At 41.9% G+C, this 21,165-nt stretch overlaps 1 protein-coding gene across 2 annotated transcripts in view; it reads right to left on the bottom strand.

Annotated features, from left to right (window-relative positions):
• The window catches only part of kcnn1a (potassium intermediate/small conductance calcium-activated channel, subfamily N, member 1a), a 137,473-nt gene extending 117,268 nt beyond the window's left edge, over positions 1 to 20,205 (bottom strand). For both annotated transcript variants that reach the window (XM_047369203.1, XM_047369204.1), the window contains exon 1: positions 18,878 to 20,205. In XM_047369203.1, the coding sequence (XP_047225159.1) occupies positions 18,878 to 20,134 (1,257 nt within the window). In that variant the 5' untranslated portion in view covers positions 20,135 to 20,205. The remainder of the gene's footprint in view (positions 1 to 18,877) is intronic.
• Between the last annotated feature and the right edge of the window lie 960 nt (positions 20,206 to 21,165).

Genomic DNA, 21,165 nt, shown 5'->3' with positions numbered 1-21,165 from the left:
AGAATCTTCTATGTTTTCCAAAAAATCTACAGTTGAAACCAGATAGTTACATACACTGTACAAGACCCATAACATCTTTTCTTGCTGTCTGACATTAGATCAAACTAAACATTTCTGTTTTAGGTCAATTAGGATTAGCAAAATTGTTTTTATTCACTAAATGCCACAATGACAGGAAAAACAGGTTTTTTTCAAATTCAGAGTAAGAGCATGTCTGAACAATTTTCAAATACCCCATTTGATGATGTCATTGCCTCTAGATGACATGCTGCAGGAACATTGTAGTATCAGTATTTTCAGGGTAACATTTAAGGTGGACATGCAGAAACTTGGGTGGGGCAAAATCTGTTACTTTCAAAAAAAAAAAAGACTGGAATTGCAGCTTGATATACATCATTGATGAGTGAGTTTTAATAAGTGTGGTACTTGATAGCCCTATAAAGCTACATATTTTTTTATCTTACACATGGCATTGCTTTAATTGACTTTAATGAAGTACTGGACTGTTTGATTTTGGCAAAGTCTAATCTTCATTGACTTGGACATGTATTAGGTACAAAAAATCCTAGTTGGTCCATTTCTAATCTCCAGTGAGACTGGTAAAGAGCTAAACTTCTCATAAGTAGAAATGAATTCATACATAGTAAAACTGTGCTCACTCTTGTACACAAAGCAGATGCTCTGTGCAGTAACTCTCGAAGATGAGACAAACTTTCCAGATCTAAATGTGCCTAAAATATGATCTCACATCTGCCTTTTTTTCCAAACGTGTTAAACCATTGAGCAGACATTGCTGAACAGAGTGAGTCATTCAATTTCAAGAAAACAATGTTTCAAGTAGCATGTGTGCACACCTGCACACAGCTCAGCGATGAATAACAAAGATCTTCTTGCTTCAACATTATTCATTCTCTCTTGCTCTTTGTGTTGTGATCATGCCCTAACGCAGAAGCAGACTCAGATCAATAACCTAATTAGCCATAAAGCATATGCATTGTGGTCATACATTATATGCCCGACATCTACTGGCACAGTGTCTCACATGAATTACCATATAAATAAAAGGCAGTCATTTATTTAGCTCAGAGCTGTGGTGGGAGACTTGGCATACTACAGAGGTTAAGAAAGATTACACTCTTAGCTACAATGCCAATTAGAAAAGTAAAACATAGCTACAAATTCTATGGGCTGCTGGTGGAGTGAGAACATGTTCTCTTTCTACCCTTTGTGCTCAGCTGGAAAGCAAGTAATTTAATACACCTCAACCTGTGCAAATTCACTCAAATGAGACATCAGCTAAATGCGCACTGTCTGAGCCCATACAGTGATATAAATGTTTGTGTGGCCACCGCCCTACACCTTGTGAGTAGGACACTCATGATCAAACTCTTAGGACAAGGAAAGAAATTAAAATAATTCACATTCATCCTGGTAGTTTGTAAACAGGCTGTAGGAAGAGCTTCAAACATGTAAAAACAAGAAACAGGAGCATGAAATGAAACATGCTTGGCAAATGATTAAAATCTGCATTTAAAGTCAAACAGGTTGTTTATCAGATCATCAAAACTTTAAGGACATACCCTTAAAAGCCAAAATTTGTGCATAAATCTGTATCCCATGTTATTTTCTGTCAGATTTTCATACTGGTATGACCCTCCAATGGCAAAGGCAAAAAGCCTTTCTGTCTTTGAACAAGGCAGATTTCAGCATCTCACTACAATCCATTGCTGCACTTTTGGACACAGTAAAACAATCCATCTTCATCACATGAAGCAACATTCTCAATTTCTACTGGGAAACTCATATCAAGGAAACTAATGTCTGAAGTGGTCAAGAAGAGCAACATTCATATCAAGTCCTTTATTCTTTGATGTCTGTTTTGTTTTGGGTTGTTTTTTGGCTACTAGTCTTAAACCTCTAATCCACCGATGAACAGTTAAGAAAGCCCAGTCCATGTACCAATGGACTGGGCTTAGATTAAAGGTTTTACTGGTCTTAATTAGAATCAGGAGTGTGTGAGGTGTAGACCTCATCATAAATGTGTACTAAACTGTAAATCCTGAAGATGCTCTTCTTCTGCACATGATTTTCTGACCAAACTCAACACTCTGGAGACACACTGCTACACTACACCGCCTGAACTCTCCATGGCAACACATGCGCGGTAACACAGGTCTATTTCAGAACAGTGCAGAGTAGCAATTGAAACAGCAGACAATAAAACAAGTAGAACAGCGAATGGTCATAAAAAGAGCTTCATGTTCATACTTACTATCCGTGTGTACTGTCAGCTGCTGCAAAACAAAACACTCCTGCCCCTTCTAGGCTGTAAAGTCCTTTGCCTCTATCAGGCATCTGCAGCTTGGCCACTCCTTCGTCACATAGGATGTGAGCTGGGGATCTACCCCAGCTCTGACATTTAATTGTTCAGTGAGATGTGTTTACTTTGAAGGTGTTGGCTGCGCTCACAGGCTCCAGTGCAGAAGTCGATGGAAATAGGAACGCTTAATGAGAGAAAAACAAAGGAGGTCCATGTAACAACCACACAGAGATGACCGATAGAAAGTTTAAATCAACATAATGTTCCTCCTGGCACAGGACCACAAGTCAATTAGGCCATAAGCAGATCTGTCTGCATCAATTGTTCCAAGCTCTGGCATCTAACATTATCTCAGTGTTATAACAGAGCCAACACAAACACATTACTGATGGGATAAAGTACTTTTTAAAAGAGAGCCAATAGGCAAATTATTTCAGTGCTTTCCCTAAATTACACAACGAAAGAAACGGAGGGATCCTGTGAAAATACATTATCCCAGTTATAGGAAAACTGCCCACATAATCAGAGAACATGCTAAAGAAGAACATTAATTTGGATCAAAACCAATGAAGCTGCAAACAAACAAATTAAGAAACAGAAGATGTGTTTTCCCCATTTTATAAAGTAAGGTCTTAAAAAACCTTTCCATGTTTCTGGGAAACAAAATCCTAACACACTCCACTAAACAAACACTGCTAAGCCTGAAGACAACATGTAAGACATGCAAAGTTGTGTGTAAAAATCAGTTAGACATATGTCTTGTAAAACTGTTGACAATGTTTGTCACATTACAACCACAAAGTACAATGTATTTAATTTGAATTTGATGAGCTAGACCCAGACAAATTAGTACATAATTGTGTCCAGGCAAAACAATGATTTTGTAGTTTTGCAAAGAAAAATGTGAAAAAGCATTTAAATTCACTTACATTACTCTGATGCCCCTCAATAAAATCCAGTTTAACATTTTGCCTCCATAACCCAACTTATAGTATTATGGTCTACATGTGAGTAGAGAATTTAATGTCAGTATAAAGGTAGCTGTTCTCTAGAGGGCTCAGATGTTTGTTAGAGACACAAACTGTAGGATCTCAGCTTCTCTCCTCCTGGTTGGTTCTGGCAGCTGTTGCTGGAACAGGTCTTTGCTGGAACATAACCTCAGTTGTGTGGACTGCCTGTCTGCCTACCTGCCCGGCTACTTACCTACCTGCCTGTCTACCTGTCGACCTGCCTATCTGCCTGCCCCTGGTAAATACTCACCTAAGGACTGCACTGTAAATATACTCACCATCAGCACTCTCACCTTGGATTCCAGGATTCTGTCCTCCTCCCCTGGTTCCTGGACAACACCATCTTATTATCCTAGGCAAGCCTAAACTAGGAATAAAACTTCACTTACCGTCTACATCCTGTGTTTTGAGTCTGTTTTCATTCTCTGGTTTGTTCTACTTCGACTACCTTAGTGATTCATGATATTATGTTCCAGCTATCTAACATGTCGAAGAACAATTCAGATGATGAACAGACTTCCATTAAAGAACGTTTACAATCTAATGAAACCATGCTCCAACAGCTACTGCAACAACAAAGGACTACAGACTCCCATCTCACAGAACTTGGTGGTATGGTTCATGCTCTAAGTGAAATACTAACCAAACTCTCACCTGCTTCTCCAACTCCTCCAGTTCAAATAGAGAATCCTCCAACGTCCTCAACCCTCTCTTCTGGGATCCGTGAGCCTGACTTCCGTCCATCTGAACTCTTTGATGGTAATCCTAATAACTTTGGTGGCTTTTCTCTCCAGTGTGAGTTAACATTCAGTCGTTCCCCCTCTCTTTTTCCTACCGCTGCCTCCAAGATTACCTATATTGTAACCTCGCTAAGGGGACCTGCTCTGCGCTGGGCGCACGCCTATTTGGCATCTAACCCTGTTGAGTCTCTTAGTTATGCTACTTTTTTCAGTCACTTTAAGAGGGTCTTCGACCAACCACTCCAGCAGGAGGCAGCGGCTAAGAGAATATTCACCCTCAAACAGGGAAGGAGAGCGTTGGCGGAGTTCGCCATCGACTTCCGGGTTGCAGCGCAGGAGGTGGGATGGGATGAAGCGGCACTCAAGGGTATTTTTGTTAATTCCCTTGCAGATCAAATAAAGGACCAGTTGGTTTTGAGAGATGAACCCGAAAGACTGGATGAATTAATCAACCTATCGATCCGCATTGACAACCGTCTAAGAGAGAGATGAACAGAAAAAGACTACAATTCCCAGTGGCATCACTCTCTGGCACCTCGAACCACTTTCCTCGACGCACCCACTTCCGTTCAAGCTACAGAGGGGTCTACGGAACCGGAGTCAATGCAGATTGGCCACACTCGACTCTCCCCAGAGGAACGACAACGACATTTTGAAGCTGGTCTTTGTTTATATTGTGGACAAGGAGGACATTTCATCGCAAGATGCCCTAAGAAGGGAAAAGACAGAGCTCGTCAATAAAACAGGGGACGTTGATGAGCATATCCCATTCTTCCCCTGTCTCCCGTCTGTGTTTTCCGGCCACTATTATTGTTGGCCAAGAGAAGTTTCCTGTTGACACCTTTATTGATTCTGGTGCTGAACAAAATCTTATTTCCTCGGACCTGGTTAATAAACTTCAAATACCCTCTCAGCCTCTCAACCACTCCATCTCTGTCACTGGCATCACTGGTCAGCCCATGTCTCAAGTGAGATTTAAAGTTCCTCAGCTTCACATCATTACCTCTGGTAATCATCATGAAAAGGGTGAGTTCTTTATTATCACTTCCATCTCTCCACAATTAGTTTTGGGGTATCCTTGGTTGCAGAAACATAATCCCACTATTAATTGGGTGGAGGGCAGAGTAGAGAGATGGAGTAAGTTCTGTCTCCAGAATTGTTTAAGAACTGCCATCTCTCACTCTACTAAACAACTCAAACTTCCTGAGCCTGTTGATTTAACCAAAGTTCCACCTGAATACCATAATCTCGCACCTGTGCTTAGTAAACAAGGGGCTCTTTCCCTACCTCCGCATCGCCCCTATGACTGCTCTATTGATCTCCTCCCAGGCGCCCCACTACCATCCAGCAGACTCTATAATCTCTCCAGACCTGAGAAAGAGGTCATGAAAGAATACATTGAGGATTCTTTAGCATCCGGGATCATTCGTCCGTCCACCTCCCCTGTTGGTGCCGGATTTTTCTTCGTGGGTAAGAAGGACGGCACATTAAGACCTTGCATTGATTATAGAGAGTTGAATCAAATTACTATTAAAAATAAATTCCCACTACCACTTATTGACTCAGTACATGAACAACTACATTCTGCCAAGATCTTCACTAAGCTTGACCTGCACAACGCGTACCATTTGGTCCGGATCCGTGAGGGTGATGAGTGGAAAACAGCTTTCAAAACACCCCTAGGACATTTTGAGTATCTAGTCATGCCTTTCGGTTTAACTAATGCACCCGCTGTTTTTCAGGCTCTCATTAATGATGTTCTTCGCAATTTCCTCAACCTCTTTGTTTTCGTTTATCTGGATGACATTTTGATTTTTTTCCCAGGACATAGAACATCACCAACACGTCAGAACAGTTCTCCAAAGGCTTTACGAAAATCAACTCTTTGTTAAAGCCGAAAAATGTGAGTTCAGCGTCACTTCCGCGTCTTTTTTGGGTTTCATTTTTGAAGCAGGCAAATACAGAACTGATCCCAAGAAGACCAAGGCAGTGGCAGAGTTGCCTAATCAAACTGATCACAGGCAACTTCAAAGGTTCTTGGGATTTGCAAATTTCTACAGGAGGTTTATAAGGAACTACAGTCAGGTCACTGCACCCTTCACTCAACTCACCTCCTCTCTGAGAACATTCCATTGGACCCCTGAGGCGGAAAGGGCATTTGGTGAGTTAAAGACTCTATTTTCTTCGGCGCCCATATTGACCCATCCTGATCCATCTAAACAATTTATCATAGAGGTTGATGCTTCCGACAATGGAGTAGGGGCCATTTTATCTCAACGGTCCCCTGTGGATGATAAAGTACATCCATGTGCCTATTTTTCTCGTCGCTTGTCTCCAGCAGAGCAAAATTATGATGTGGGCAACCGTGAACTTTTAGCCATAAAATTGGCCCTTGAGGAATGGCGGCATTGGTTAGAGGGTACTGAAATCCCTTTTCTCATTTGGACTGATCACAAGAACCTCTCCTACATTCAAAATGCCAAGAGACTTAACCCCAGACAAGCCCATTGGTCTCTGTTTTTTGCTCGCTTTCATTTCTCTATCTCCTACAGACCCGGTTCCAAGAACACTAAGCCTGACGCTCTCTCTCGCCAGTTCTCTCATTCTAACCAACCCAAGACTGAAACCTCCATCCTCCCGGACTCTTGTATTGTGGGCGCCCTCACTATGTCAAGGGTATCTGCAAATCACACAAAATTATATGACTATTTGTGATTTTTCTGCTCGACCCAATTGCCAAAGAATAAGTTAAACAAGAAATAATCCACCAGTGTTTATAACCTAAAATGCCTCTGTAAGGAGGGACATCACCCATGGCAGTAAGTGGCAAGTAGTAGAGTACTTACACGGTGTACCACAAAAGAAGTACCAATGTTCCTGAGGTAGGTACAATATCTGACTAAATGCTATCTATTTAGGGGCTACTGCTATTGAATTTCAAGGTGTGCAGTGGGATACTGTAATATTATACACAACGTCAGACTTGTTTGCTCACAGGTGCTTTGTTTAAGAGATTTAAAAGGGAGGGGTAGGCAGAGGCTGTCTGATTAAAGGCATGTGAGATGTCATCATGATGCTGGAAAATATTCATCAATATATAAGTATGCATTACCCTATCTTTGTGTGAATGGGTACAGCTGAGGGAAAGGCAGAATGTGTTTCTGAAGCATTTTTCTTCTTTCAGATTCAGGTTTTAAAATTAAAAAGGGATTATGTAATGTCTGTGTGGCAATCAGTCTTATTCATTGTCCTTGTAAATAAGACTGCAAAGCAAAGGTGATAATTATATTACAAACATCACAAATGCTACAAACATCATCAGGGAAGTAGAAAGTTAATCTTTATCCTTTTACTGATTCTGTGAATTTTTGCAGAAATAACTTGGAACCTGCATTGCAGACATGTCTGTGTACTGACAGCTTTTAATTTAGGTTTCTAATAATTGAGAAGATAAAAAAATATTTTTCTATATGCAGTTCAGAAAAGACAAAATATGTCACAACTATTAAAAGAGATTTTTAAAATGTTTAAATTTACTTTAAACATATTTTGAATTACATTTGAGTCCCTAAAACTACTGTGATTGTTTCAAATGAGGCATTTATTATGAAGTAACTCAACTTTTTTTTTTATCTTGACAAACAGGCTGTTTTATCATATATGATAATTTCATCTCACCATAGATAACTTATGGTAACTTATGGACTATTATCAGCTTGATGGGCCCAGATCAGTTTTGGAAACTCTATGGTCTAATCTTTCTTTCAGTGAACGCACCACACCTAAGGACATGCTAACCACAACACTCTTCAGTGTGGACATTCTTACTGAGAGGAAAACAAAAACCTAAAGGTTAGCTACTTTTATTATCAGTGAGGTGTTAAAAATGAAGTCAGAGGAAACCATCTACCACAGGATGTCTGTTTGTATCCGCCTCAAGCATGTTTTGCAACACTGGTGAAAGAGCGTATTGACCTGGAACAGACTTTAGCAGATAACACTGAGCTTTCAGCCACTGTCTGTCATAGAACACGCTGAATTTGAAAATGGTGGCAGCTTTTTGTAAATCTGTAAATCTGTTATCTTTACCATATCAAATGGACAAATGAAAAATGTTAGTGTTATAATGTAATTAAGAAGGAGTCAAAGTATCTCAGGATTTTCAGATTGTAAAATTAATGTTCATTAGACAAATTCATGTCAGGCACTTGAGTGGCCAGCTCTAGGGGTCCTGTATGAGTCAGCTTTTGTGTGTTTTTCCCAGTGTTGTAATAGGCCGGGGGTGGAATTATTAAAATTATTATTAAATTATTATTATTATTATTATTATGAAAAAATGAGTAAATTAATGCATTTTTTGTCAGCAAACTGAATGTCATTACTTTCAACTCAGAATCATTTGTGTTTAAATTAGTAAGGTCCTGTGTTACAGCGACTGCTCTCTCACACATGCCCAGTGTAACATCACCTCAGCTACTAATATAAATAATTAATGCCTGCATATAGGAAGTAGACAAGAAACAATATTTTGAATGATATTGTGCTAAAACAGAAATCAGCAGGTCAAAACTTTACAAAAACTAGAGGTCGGAATACTGTTTCCCTCTACAATTCAGTATAATCAAAAGACTAAAAGAAGGCTTTAAAAACATAATTTTATGCCATGTTTGATGTTACAATTAGAGGTACACCAATCAGAAATCAGTATCAGACAATTTTCCTTGATCGGCTCTCATCAATGATCATGTCATATACTGAAAAATCATTTCAGGCTTTCTCACATAAAGATATAAAATTCTAATTTTTTTGTGAAGAATCAACAAGTGGGACACAATGGTGAAGTGGAATGAAATTTATTCGATGTGTCAAACTTTTTTAACAAATAAAAAACTGAAAAGTGGGGCGTGCAATATTATTCGGCCCCTTTACTTTCAGTGCAGCAAACTAACTCCAGACGTTCAGTGAGGATCTCTGAATGATCCAATGTTGTCCCAAATGACTGATGATGATAAATAGAATCCACCTGTGTATTCAAGTCTTCGTATAAATGCACCTGCTCTGTGATAGTCTCAGGGTTCTGTTCAAAGCGCAGAGAGCATCATGAAGACCAAGGAATACACCAGGCAGGTCCGAGATACAGTTGTGGAGAATTTTAAAGCTGGATTTGGATACGAAAAGATTTCCCAAACTTTAAACATCCCAAGGAGCACTGTGCAAGCAATTATATTGAAATGGAAGGAGTATCAGACCACTGCAAATCTACCAAGACACGGCCGTCTCTCTAAACTTTCATCTCGAACAAGGAGAAGACTGATCAGAGATGCAGCCAAGAGGCCCATGATCACTCTGGATGAACTGCAGAGATCTACGGCAGATCTACAATGGAATGGTTCACCTGGACTCCACAGGAACCTATGCCAGGATCCTGTTTGTGGATTTCAGCTCTGCCTTCAACACCATCGTCCCAGTTCTGCTACAGGAGAAGCTCTCCCAGCTGAGTGTGCCCGACTCCACCTGCAGGTGGATCACTGACTTCCTGTCTGACAGGAAGCAGCGCGTGAGGCTGGGGAAGCACGTCTCTGACTCCCTGACCATCAGCACCGGTTCCCCCCAAGGCTGTGTTCTCTCTCCTCTGCTCTTCTCCCTGTACACCAACAGCTGCACCTCCAGTCACCAGTCTGTCAAGCTTCTGAAGTTTGCGGACGACACCACCCTGATAGGACTCATCTCTGATGGTGACGAGTCTGCGTACAGATGGGAGGTGGACCATCTGTTGGACTGGTGCAGCCAGAACAACCTTGAGCTCAACGCTCTAAAGACAGTAGAGATGGTTGTGGACTTCAGGCAGAACCCAGCCCCACCTGCCCCCATCACCCTCTGTGACTCCACAATTGACACTGTGGAATCTTTCCGCTTCCTGGGAACCAATCTCAAGTGGGAGCCAAACATCAGCTCCCTCATCAAGAAAGCCCAGCAGAGGATGTTCTTCCTGCGGCAGCTGAAGAAATTCAACCTGCCAAAGACTATGATGGTGCACTTCTACACAGCCATCATTGAGTCCATCCTCGCCTCCTCCATCACCATCTGGTACGCCGCTGCTACAGCCAAGGATAAGGGCAGGCTGCAGCGTGTCATTCGGTCTGCTGAGAAGGTGAATGGCTGCAGTCTACTGTCGCTCCAGGAACTGTACACCTCCAGGACCCTGAAGCGGGCAGGGAAGATTCTGGCTGATCCCTCCCACCCCGGTCACAGACTCTTTGAGACTCTCCCCTCTGGCAGGAGGCTGCGGTCCATCCAGACCAAAACCTCACGCCACAAGAACAGTTTTTTCCCATCTGCCACCAGCCTGGTTAACAAAGCCCGGAAACCACCCTGACACTCTCCCTTTCCCCCAGACCCCTCACTGAGCTCCAGCTGTTTTGCAAGGAAGAATGGGCAAGAATTTCAGTCTCTCGATGTGCAAAACTGATAGAGACATACCCCATGCGACTTGCAGCTGTAATTGCAGCAAAGGGTGGCGCTACAAAGTATTAATGCAAGGGGGCCGAATAATATTGCACACCCTACTTTTCAGTTTTTTATTTGTTAAAAAAGTAAAAATTTGAATTTTATATCTTTATGTTTGAAGCCTGAAATGTGGCAAGAGGTTGAAAAGTTCAAGGGGGCCGAATACTTTCGCAAGGCACTGTATATCAAACACTTTTTTTGGCACCTATCTCCTCCTGCATACTTTGTGGTATTTCAGCCATTCAACTTTTAAAATGTTCAGCTCATTTAAGACATTACTTTTATGACTTTTGGTATTAATAAATGTTATACTTTTAAAATATTCAGCTTTTTGTGCTGATTTTTGGCCCATTGAAATATATATTTACACACACACACATATATATGTATATAGTCAGTCAGTCATTTTCTACCACTTATTCCATAGTGGGTCACGGGGGAAGCTGGTGCCTATCTCCAGCAGTCTATGGGCGAGAGGCGGGGTACACCCTGGACAGGTCGCCAGTCCATCGCAGGGCAACACACATACAACCATACGCACACTCGTTCATACATTTAGATTGACCAATTAACCTAGCAGGCATGTTTTTGGACTGTGGGAGGAAGCCGGAGTACCCGGTGAGAACCCACACATGCACGGGGAGAACATGCAAACTCCATGCAGAAAGACCCCATCTCATGTGTGATGAGTGCACCATCCCCAGCATTGCCTAACTCTGTTTCAGAAAGTGTTTTGCAGACTGATGAGGACTCTCTCCTATATACAGGGATTCCACTCATTGAGTTTCACACACTTGTGTCTTGCCTTCAGCCATTTGTTCCAGCTTCCTCATCAGTGCCTGTTGTGGACCAAATTCTAATTACTTTGATGAAGCTAAGACAAAACATTGTCATGGCAGATTTAGCACGGCGGTTTAAACTGTCACAGGGTCAGGTCAGTAAAACTATTGGAATCTGGATAGACATAATGTCTGAGCACACCAAGGACCTCGTTATCTGGTTGCCCCGTGAAACTATCAAAGCAACATTGCCAAAAGCTTTTAAGGAGCACTTCGCTAACACAACCTGTGTAATTGACTGCACAGAGACAGTTTTGCAGATAGCTAAAAATCTGGACTCCAGAAGTGAATCATACAGTCACTACTATGCCAACAACACAGTGAAATATTTAGTGTCTGTTTCTCCCTCTGGGCTTATCATGTTTATTTCAGATGCTTATGGTGGCAAATGCAGTGACAAGTACATTACACAGAACTCACACGGATTTATGTAGACACATGAAAATCTATAGGATTGTTCACCGATCCCTGCTGATATCTACGGTCCAAAAAATATTTGGATACCTTTTATCGTTTCCTCGTGAAGTAGTTTTGTTTGACAGTGAAAGATTCACCTTCACTCAGGTTAAAAATTGTCAAAATGATCCAGTTTCACGGGGTCACACCTCCCACAGATTTTTTGTAGAAACTTGAGAAGCTCCATGATTGTTCAGCAAGGACTGCTGATTCATATGGTGCATGAATCAAATTGATAGCCCTTATAGTTTCCGAGGTATTAGACGTTGTTCGAGAGCATGTTCAGGCATTTATGTGTTTTTCTCCATTTTTCCCTTTTTTTCACGTACTGTTGTGCCTTTATTATTATATTTTCAAATGTGTTAATATTCTCATTCCCCTGTCCGTTCTGAGAAAAACGGTCCAAGAATGACGTTGGTAGCCCTTACGGTTTCTGAGTTATGGGCAATAGTTTGGGAGCAAGTGCCACCATGTTATAAAGTCAGACCATGATGAGACACAAAGTGTGGTGCTGCGTGAGTGAGAAACAGCAGTTGTTGGGCGCTCATTAATTACCATAGCAACAGAACACAGCTGCCAGTGAACTTAAGTAACCTCTGACAGAGAGTGGCTCTGAGGCTGAGCTCAGGCCAGAAGCTTCCATGAGTGATCACAATTAGTCAGTCACAGCTGACAACCACACTAGACTTTCAAAATAAGACCTACACATACTCTACAAAATAAAAGCCTTTTTTTCACACTGAACATTAACCTTCCATATTTACAAATGATTTTTTTAAAGCTGATAATAGCATAAACAATGGTTTCAGACGAGCAAGCAGGTTCTATTTGACTAACGGAAATCACCCAGACATTAAAGGACAACCCTGCTGGATTTTCAAAATAAGACAAAACATGCTCTACATGTTGCAGGAGGGCGCAGTATAAATAACTGAAAAACTGTTTTGCTTCCAAAACAACTTCCTTCCAAGCCAAAGGTTAGAAAATATGATGAATCATATCTTGAAATAATTCACTGAAGACAACAAGCTGCAGAACACAGTGATCTCATGCATGCAAGCACACATCTCTGCCCTTCAGAAACGTCTCTTGAGATATTTCCTGGTGTAGGATTCCAAAGAATATGACTGGATCCGTGATCCTTTCAGTGCAAAACTACCTACAAACTTCAGCACATCAGAGGAGGAACAGTTCATTGATGTCACATCTAATTCAACAATGCAGCTACACTGGGACTGGCTGCATTTTGGATCGGAGTGGAGAAAGATTATCCACTGCTAGGTAAGAGAGCCCTGGCCGTACTTCTCCCTTTTGCCACATCCTACCTTTGTGAGATAGGTTTTTCTGCAGTGGCCTCAATCAAGACAAAATACAGATCAAAGCTGGACGTTGAAAACGAACTTCGAGTGGCAATCTCACAATTGCAACCCAGATTTGAGAAGATCTGCAGCAACAAGCAGGCTCACACCAGTCACTAAAAAGATATGAAAATGAAAGATATTGTTTTCACAAGAAACCTTATTTTTCCTCTTAGGGAGTTGTTCATGTTTTAGACCCATTTTACACAGTTTTGAAAAACGGGTTAATAGCAATGTTGAATATTGTTATACTGTAAAAAATTACATTTGAAATGTTTACACTGTAAAAGGTGGTTTGTTGTTTTGTTACTTAAATGACTCTGTAGTTTATTATATTGCAACCTGTAATTTACTACAGTTTACTGAGTTGTGAAATAAATTGCAATAGAGTTTGAAAACAAAATACGTGTGTGTCTGGTCGGAGGGTCGATGTGTGCTGGGCTGGGGGGCAGCAACATTTGCCTATAAATCAAAGGGGGGCCCAGGAGAAAAAAGTTTGGGAACCACTGGCATACACAATGATTTTAGAATAGCAAGCAGGTTCTATATAGCTAATGGAAACATGCTGGATTTTCAAAATAAGACAAATCATGCTCTACAAAATAAAAGCCTTTACATTTTAAACTATAGATAATTGGAGGACTGGGCTTCACACTACTGTTGGAACTCACCCAGTGTTGGAAATAGGACCATGTTGGCCTTTTAAAATAAAGTTTACTGAAACTTTCAAAATAAAAGCTTCAATTTGAATAGTTACTAGTGATTATTTAAGCTGATAATAGCATACATAATGGTTTTAGAATAGCAAGCAGATTCTATGTAACTAATGGAAGCAACCCAGACCTGAAAAGGACAACCATGCTGGATTTTCAAAATAAAACAAAACATGCTCTACAAAATAAAAGCCTTTACATTTTAAATTACAAATAATTGCAGGACTGGGCTTCACACTACTGTTGGAGCTCACCCAGTGTTGGAAATAGGACCATGTTGGCCTTTTAAAAAAAAGCTTACTGAAACATTCAAAATTAAAGCCTCAGTCTTCCAGAGTTACTAGTATTTTTTTAAGGTGATAATAGCATACATAATGATTTTAGAATAGCAACCAGGTTCTTTATATCTAGTGGAAGTACGCCAGACCTGAAAGGACAACTATACTGGACTTTCAAAACAACACCTAGACATACCTCACAAAATAAATGCCTTCATATTTCAGACAGCGATAATGGCAGCATTGGTCTTAACACTATTGCTTGGACTTTGTGAAGGAAATGGATCTACTTTATCCTTTCAAAATAAACTCACTGATATTTACAAAATAAAATCCTCAACATTCCTTAGTTGGGGCCTGCCATAGCAATGAAGGGAGAACAGTGAGTGGCCTGACTCCCATACCATTGCCTGGTGGCACCTATTACTACACATCTCTAAACTGGACTCTTAATTTATTGGTGACTGCCAAAGCAATGCAAGGACGCATGATTACTGGTGAAACAAGAACAGGTCTTGATAGACATCTTAACCTTCTACCCTCAATCATGATGCACACCGTTCTGTTGCTTTGGTTCTGTACCTCAGCCTCGCAACTTTTGGCTCTGGTCCAAGAAGCATGTACCAAGAGGCAGGCCCCATCTAAATTTCTTCAGAAATTTTTTAGTTTATTATTATTGTGTGAATGCTGAAGAGTGAATCATTTTAAACGGCAAGTTCATAGACGTTTGAATATAGGCTGTAGTAAGCATTAGCATTTTAGCTCATTTTAGCTTATATATTGCTTTTTGTATGGTAGATGGGTTAAATTAATATCAGCCTTCATGCTGGTGATAGCCAATATGCTAATGTTTTAGCTTCTCTTTCTCCTCTCTTCTCTCTTAGCTGAAGAACACCTTTACCTTTTTTAGGCAGTTACTTGTTTGTTTTTGTGTTTCTTCAGCGTATTTGTTGTTAGTTCATACTTTTTCTAAATTTTCTGCCATTTTTTTAATATTTTAGCATTGATTTCAACTTCTTAGGCTATATTTTTGCTTCAGTCTATGCTTTTTCAGCTCATCTATGGCAGTTCTTTCCTGCTTTTTTAAAGTTTTTGTTAGTTCTTCCATTTCAACAACTGTTTCAACAAGTAGTTTTGAGGTAACTTTACATTGTTAAGCTGTTTTATAGCTAATAGTCTTCCTGCTTAAACAGATCAGATGAAAGTTTTTGGTTGGGTTGTGCTCTACCTGGGGTGGTTTGATTGGTCCGGCCTGGTTACCCGGCTGGCGCATGTTTCTCTTTCATTGATGGGTGGGCTGGGTCTGCTGGCGTTGGCCGGATGGTTGGGCGGGCTCGGTGGTATGCTTGCTGTCGTATCCGGGGGGTGGGGGGGGACCCCTTGCCAGGTAAGTTTGTCCCATCTTGGTGTGGGGTCAGAGGGTATGTTGTGAGCATGATTGCTCGGTGGTGTCTGCTCTGTTGCGCTTGTGGGTGAAGACTGGGGCGGCATTTTTCTTATACCTTCTAACTGTCAGCGTCCTCAAATTGTCTTAGGGCAATAAGCGACATTATGCAATATGACTTCTCCATGTTAGTTCTTTGGGACAAGGTTGCTATGATCAACACATGTCTAAAGAGGTTCAATACATTTGCTTCTTTCTTAAGTTACCTGTTACTTTTTATGATTGCAATATCTGAAGATACGGAAACAAACATCAGGCTTCCCAAGCATACCAGTATTCTGGGATGCTTCTGGGAAGGTCCTGCATCTCAGGGGTGGTACTCCCACCCCACTGCAACATTGCAAAGAAGAGGATCCTGCAGAGGACAGTGAGGGGAGCTATCCCTACCCTTCATTCTGGATCTGTGTTAGAGCTGCCACAGGAACACAGCTCTGAACATTATTGGAGATTCCTGACACACACCCCCTCCACCCCCAGTATCTCTTTGATATACTACTATTATGCAAATAGTCCCACAAGAACAAAACCAGAATCATCAGACTGCTACACAGCTTTATGGCTCAAATGCTAAACTGCTGTAAAGATTATACACTTAACATTGCTGCACTTGTTTATATGCTTTATCTGTTTGCTTTTATGTATTTGTGTTTTGTATTAACAATCAGTTTTAATGTTTTTCACAGTAATATGTTGCAGATCCCACAGAAATGCTGCCTCATGTTGTGGTATGCCATTTACAATACTGGTACACCTCAGTGAATTACATTGTCACAAAAAGTTCAAAGAAGTGAAACTAATAATTTAGATTTGTTACATACATATGATGTAAGCCTTTATTTCTGTTCATTTTATTTAACCTATGAAAACCTCTAAATTCTGTTCCTGGGAACGTTTGATTATTTCAACCAGTAAAAAGGACTTTTTACTATAGGCAAAAAAGTGAAAATAAACTCATCTAAATCTAAATTTGAATCACATGTAAACTCTGATTTGACCATGTGTCCAAAGGAAAAAGATTTAAAAGTGAACATAAGGCCTGAAAACTTTTTCTTGAGGCCAATTACAGTTAGTCCAGTTACAAAAATCAAACTACAGTCCTGTGAAAAAGTATTTGCCCCTTTACAGACTTCTTCTGGTTTACTTTTTTAGGTAAATGTTTCAGATCATCAAACAGATTTTAATATTAGACAATAGCCTGATTGAAAACAGTTTTCAAATGCCGATTTAATTTAGTACGGAAAAAAAACTATTCAAACCAACCTGACCCTGTGTAAAATAGTAAGTGCCTCCTAAAGCTAGCTGGTTGTGCCACCCTTAGTGGCAACAACGGCAATCAAACCTTGGCAACTGCTGGTAATAAGTCTTTTATATTGCTGTGGAAGACTTTTTACTGATTCTTCCTGGCAGAATTGTTTTAATTCACCCACAATGAAGGGGTTTTGAACATGAACAGTCTGTTTAAGATCATTCCACAGCCTTACAGTCTAGATTTTAACAAGGCCACTCCAAACCCAATATATTTTTTGAGATATTAAGAGGGTGAGCTGTGCTTTGAATCATTGTCCTACTGCACAACCCAAATGCACTTGAACTTAATGTCCTGTCAAATTGATGACAGGACTTTGTCCTCTAGGTATTTGTAGTCCCGTCAATTTTTGAAGGTCATCTAGATTCTGAAGCATCAAAGCAAGCCCAGACCATCACACTACCATCTCCTCCATGTTGAACTATTGGCATGGTTTTTATGCTGTGTTGGCTTAATGCCAGATCTCACTGGTTGTACATATTCCAACATTCCATTTTTTAGCTCACCAGTTCACGGAATATTTCCCTAAAGGTGTAGATCAAGATATTTGTTGGTAAATGCGAGACGGACCTTTGCATTTCTTTTTGGTCAGCAGGGGTTTTGGCTGTTTAACTCTCCCATGGAGGCCTTTTTTTGCCTAGCCTCTCTTTTTTATTGTTGAATTATGAACTCTGGCCTTCATTGAAGCAAGTGAGGCCTGTAGTGGCTTGGATGTAGTTCTGACTTCATTTGTGACCTCCTGGATGAATCCTCAACCATTCTTGCAGTAATGTTGAAAGGCTAATCATTCCTGGTAAAATTAATCTGTCCAATGTGGTTAATCAATTAGTAGGGGAGACAGTTACCTTTTCACATTGATTTGGAGTGCTTTTTTTTACCTTAACCCTTGTGTGGTGTTCATATTGTTTTTATTCAGCCAGTGTTTCTGGATCTGGTGGACCCGTTGCATTTTGTGATTTTTAATGTCTCACAATCAAACACTTAATTAAAATGATATGAGTGGAAACAAATTTACAATTAATTTACGTTAATTGTATCATTTTTCCTTCAGTAAATAATGAAATTGGGTCCCGCAGACCCAAACACCACACAAAGGTTAAATGAAAGCATCATCTAAAAAAATTTTAATGTATTAGCTCAGGTTATCTTTGTGGGATGTTAATACATTTCTGCATGGGGCACACACTTTTTTACAGCATTGTATGCAGAAAGATGGATCAATGCTTGCACATGATATTTAGTGTGGTTTCTCTTCGTTGCACTGGAGACTATAATATAACTGAGGTGTTATCTCCCTCTAAGGAGAACATTCGACATATTTAATGTCAGTGAAATAAGTTGCCTAAGCTTACATGCAGGTGTAGGTCTGTGCTGGTAAAGCCTCTGGTTTTTATGTCAGGAAGCCAGGATGTGAGCATCCCTCCGCTCTGATTCCCCTCTGTTCAGAGTGGGCAACAAACGCGCTGTAATTCGGCTGCCGGGGAGCTTCATTAGGCTGCTGTCAGCGGGCCCCCCAAAACAAGCCTGCAACACGGAACAGGTGTGTGCGCGCGACACACCGCCATTGCGCTTTTTGTGTATTCGTGCGCGTGCTCGCGTGACCAAATGAAACAAATACATGCACTCACAATATGTTGGGTCACATGTGAAGTACTTACATCAGTGTGTTTTTGGCGACGCTGAAAATAATGTAAAGCGACTCCGTTGCCCACCCATCACACACACAGCCTGCACAGTTTCTCTGTCACACACACACCGCACGGTACAAATAGCCTTGCAAATTTTGCTTTATCAAAATCATATGACAGGCGTGGTCATTGAGTGAAAATCTAACACCAGTTTGTTTGTTGCTAGTATCCGCTAATTAACTAGCGCTCAAATTGTGATGGAAAAAGATGGAATGTACCTTATGGAGGTCGATGCGTATTCTCTCCTCTCCTTTATGCGGGCTCTCGGGCCACAGGTGATAGCTAGAGCCGTAGTTGGGGCTGTCTTTGTTGCTGTGGCTCCCAGTAGCAGACGAGTTCCCCGCGTATGCGTGCGGTGTTGCAGGGGGGGTTACGCGGGAGCCGCGGCTGTGTGGCTGCGCCTGAACGCTCTCCGCGGTGATCCTTCCACACTTATTGCGATCTTTGTCACAGTGCTGCTGCTGCTGCTGCGAAGGCTGGGGACTGAGCCCCGGCGCGCCTTGCTGCAGCTGCCGATGCTGCAGCTGCTGCTGCTGCTCCTGCTGTTGCAGCAGTGGAGCCCGGTGAGTCCTACATAGCTCTCCGGAGCCGCTTGCGCAGTAGTTGACGGGCAGGCTGCTTCCCACCAGTAGCTGTTGCTGCGCTCGCAATTGTGGGATCTGTTGCTGCTGCAGATCCTGAGTCTGAGACTCGAACGCTTTCTTAGCCTCGTTTGACTCGCATGCATCTAAAGAGCGCCCTTTTTGTGAGTTTGCATGGCTTCCTTCAGGGGAGGGGTCCCTCTGTTGGAGTCCTAAATGACAGTGCTGTTGCTGTTGCTGCAACAACTGCTTGTGGTCTTGGTGCCCTCCTGCTCCTCCTCCTCCCCTGCAGCGTTCCACGGTGTTCGCCTGTTGGTAATTATTGGCACTCCTTCGGAGACGATCCCCTCTTTCAGATCCCCGGGAAAAGAGCAGAGAGGAAGAGGAAGACGTTGGTGGCGGCGGTATGAGTGGTGGAAAAGGTGGGGAGGGCTGGGGGCGGAGAGGCTCGACAGGATGGGATTGATTTTGAGAAAGGCTGGCTTGCTCCGAAAAACTGCAGTGGCAGCTTGGAAAAACAGCCCCCCTCTCAGACTGCAGCGGCGGCGGCTGCTGGGAGCCGTCCGGGGCCCAGGGCTCCTGCTGCAGGTGCGTCGGCTGACCGGGGCTGGGTTCGCCGCCTCTGTGTGAAGATCGCTGGCTGGTGTCGTAGCTTGCCAGCGGTAGAGGATCGCCGCTGTGAACCGGTCTCCGAGAGGGTTGGCTCACACACGGGAGCTCCTGGAGGTTCTGGCGCTGAGCGGCGGTGGTTAAAGTGCGGACTCGGTGGTGAGAAGAGGGCGGGGGCGGCAGGCTAAAAACGGGAGCGACTTGCTCTTGGCGCCGTTCGTTGTTTCCTTGCTTTTCGTCGGGTGTGTGGTGCTGATGGACAGCTCCCGCGTACCGATGCCGCATCCCCTTATCCGCCTCGTCGCGCTGTGGGTGCTCCTTTGCCGTGTAGAGCTCCGACACCCATTCATTGCTATCAGTCCCAGCAGAGTAGGACCGACTTGTATCATTGGTAGGTTTGACCAGGACCTGCCTCAAAACGTCACAATTCAGCCACAACACCGCCTTCGACTCAATATCGGTCCAATGCGTGCCATGCGCACAGGTTGCAGTGGATCGATCACTCCTTTGGGGTGAGACGACAGTAGGCTTTATAAGATGCTAAAAAGTGGTTAAATCATGCTTTCACGGTCAATTTACTGAGGATCTCCACTTTTTCCATTTTGCCATGACCCCTTGCAGTGTCAGAAATTATTTTCACCGCCATGTCACCCGTCGGGACCCAGAGCCTTGTCTAACACTTTGCTCAAATATATAGGCGATGACATCATGGTGCCAAAATGTAAGCTGTTGACAAAATAACCAACATCCTCGTGCAAATTCCGTGTCTTGTTTGCCTATAAGGATATAAACCAAACAATCAGGTTACATTATGCTATAAAGTCTAACGCTGCAAGATGCCTGTAAGAGTTAATCATTTAAATAGCTGGTTTAATATTACTAAGCAGAACAGAGGAGGAGCAGCTGAGCGCAGCGGGCAGAGTTAAAAATGCCTCCTTGCTGTTCAGACATCAAACTGCTAAAAGGTTAAAGGTCATTTTTTGCAGTTGCATAGATGTCAAATCTGTCATCAAATGAGCAGAAAACCACAACTTTGGCCACCACCAATCAGGGGGTGTACATAATTAAGAACCCTTTTTATGCTAAGAGAGCCCAAATCAAATTAGGTGTAGTAACACCTTTGTAAGGAGGGCAAGTAGAAAATAGCTAATTCTTTCAACAATTACATTTCACAAATTGATCAAAATGAGTCATGCTTATAATTCAGGGCATGACCAGCTTAAAAATCATTTGTACAATCAATGCAGGCATTGTGATACAGGGCCTTGCAAAAATCTACACACCCTTTAGAAATGTTCACATTTTGTCACATCACA

The sequence above is a fragment of the Girardinichthys multiradiatus genome, chromosome 6 (genome assembly GCF_021462225.1).
Source record: "Girardinichthys multiradiatus isolate DD_20200921_A chromosome 6, DD_fGirMul_XY1, whole genome shotgun sequence".
Lineage (NCBI taxonomy): Eukaryota > Metazoa > Chordata > Actinopteri > Cyprinodontiformes > Goodeidae > Girardinichthys > Girardinichthys multiradiatus.
This window is presented reverse-complemented; position numbering and strand designations above follow the sequence as displayed.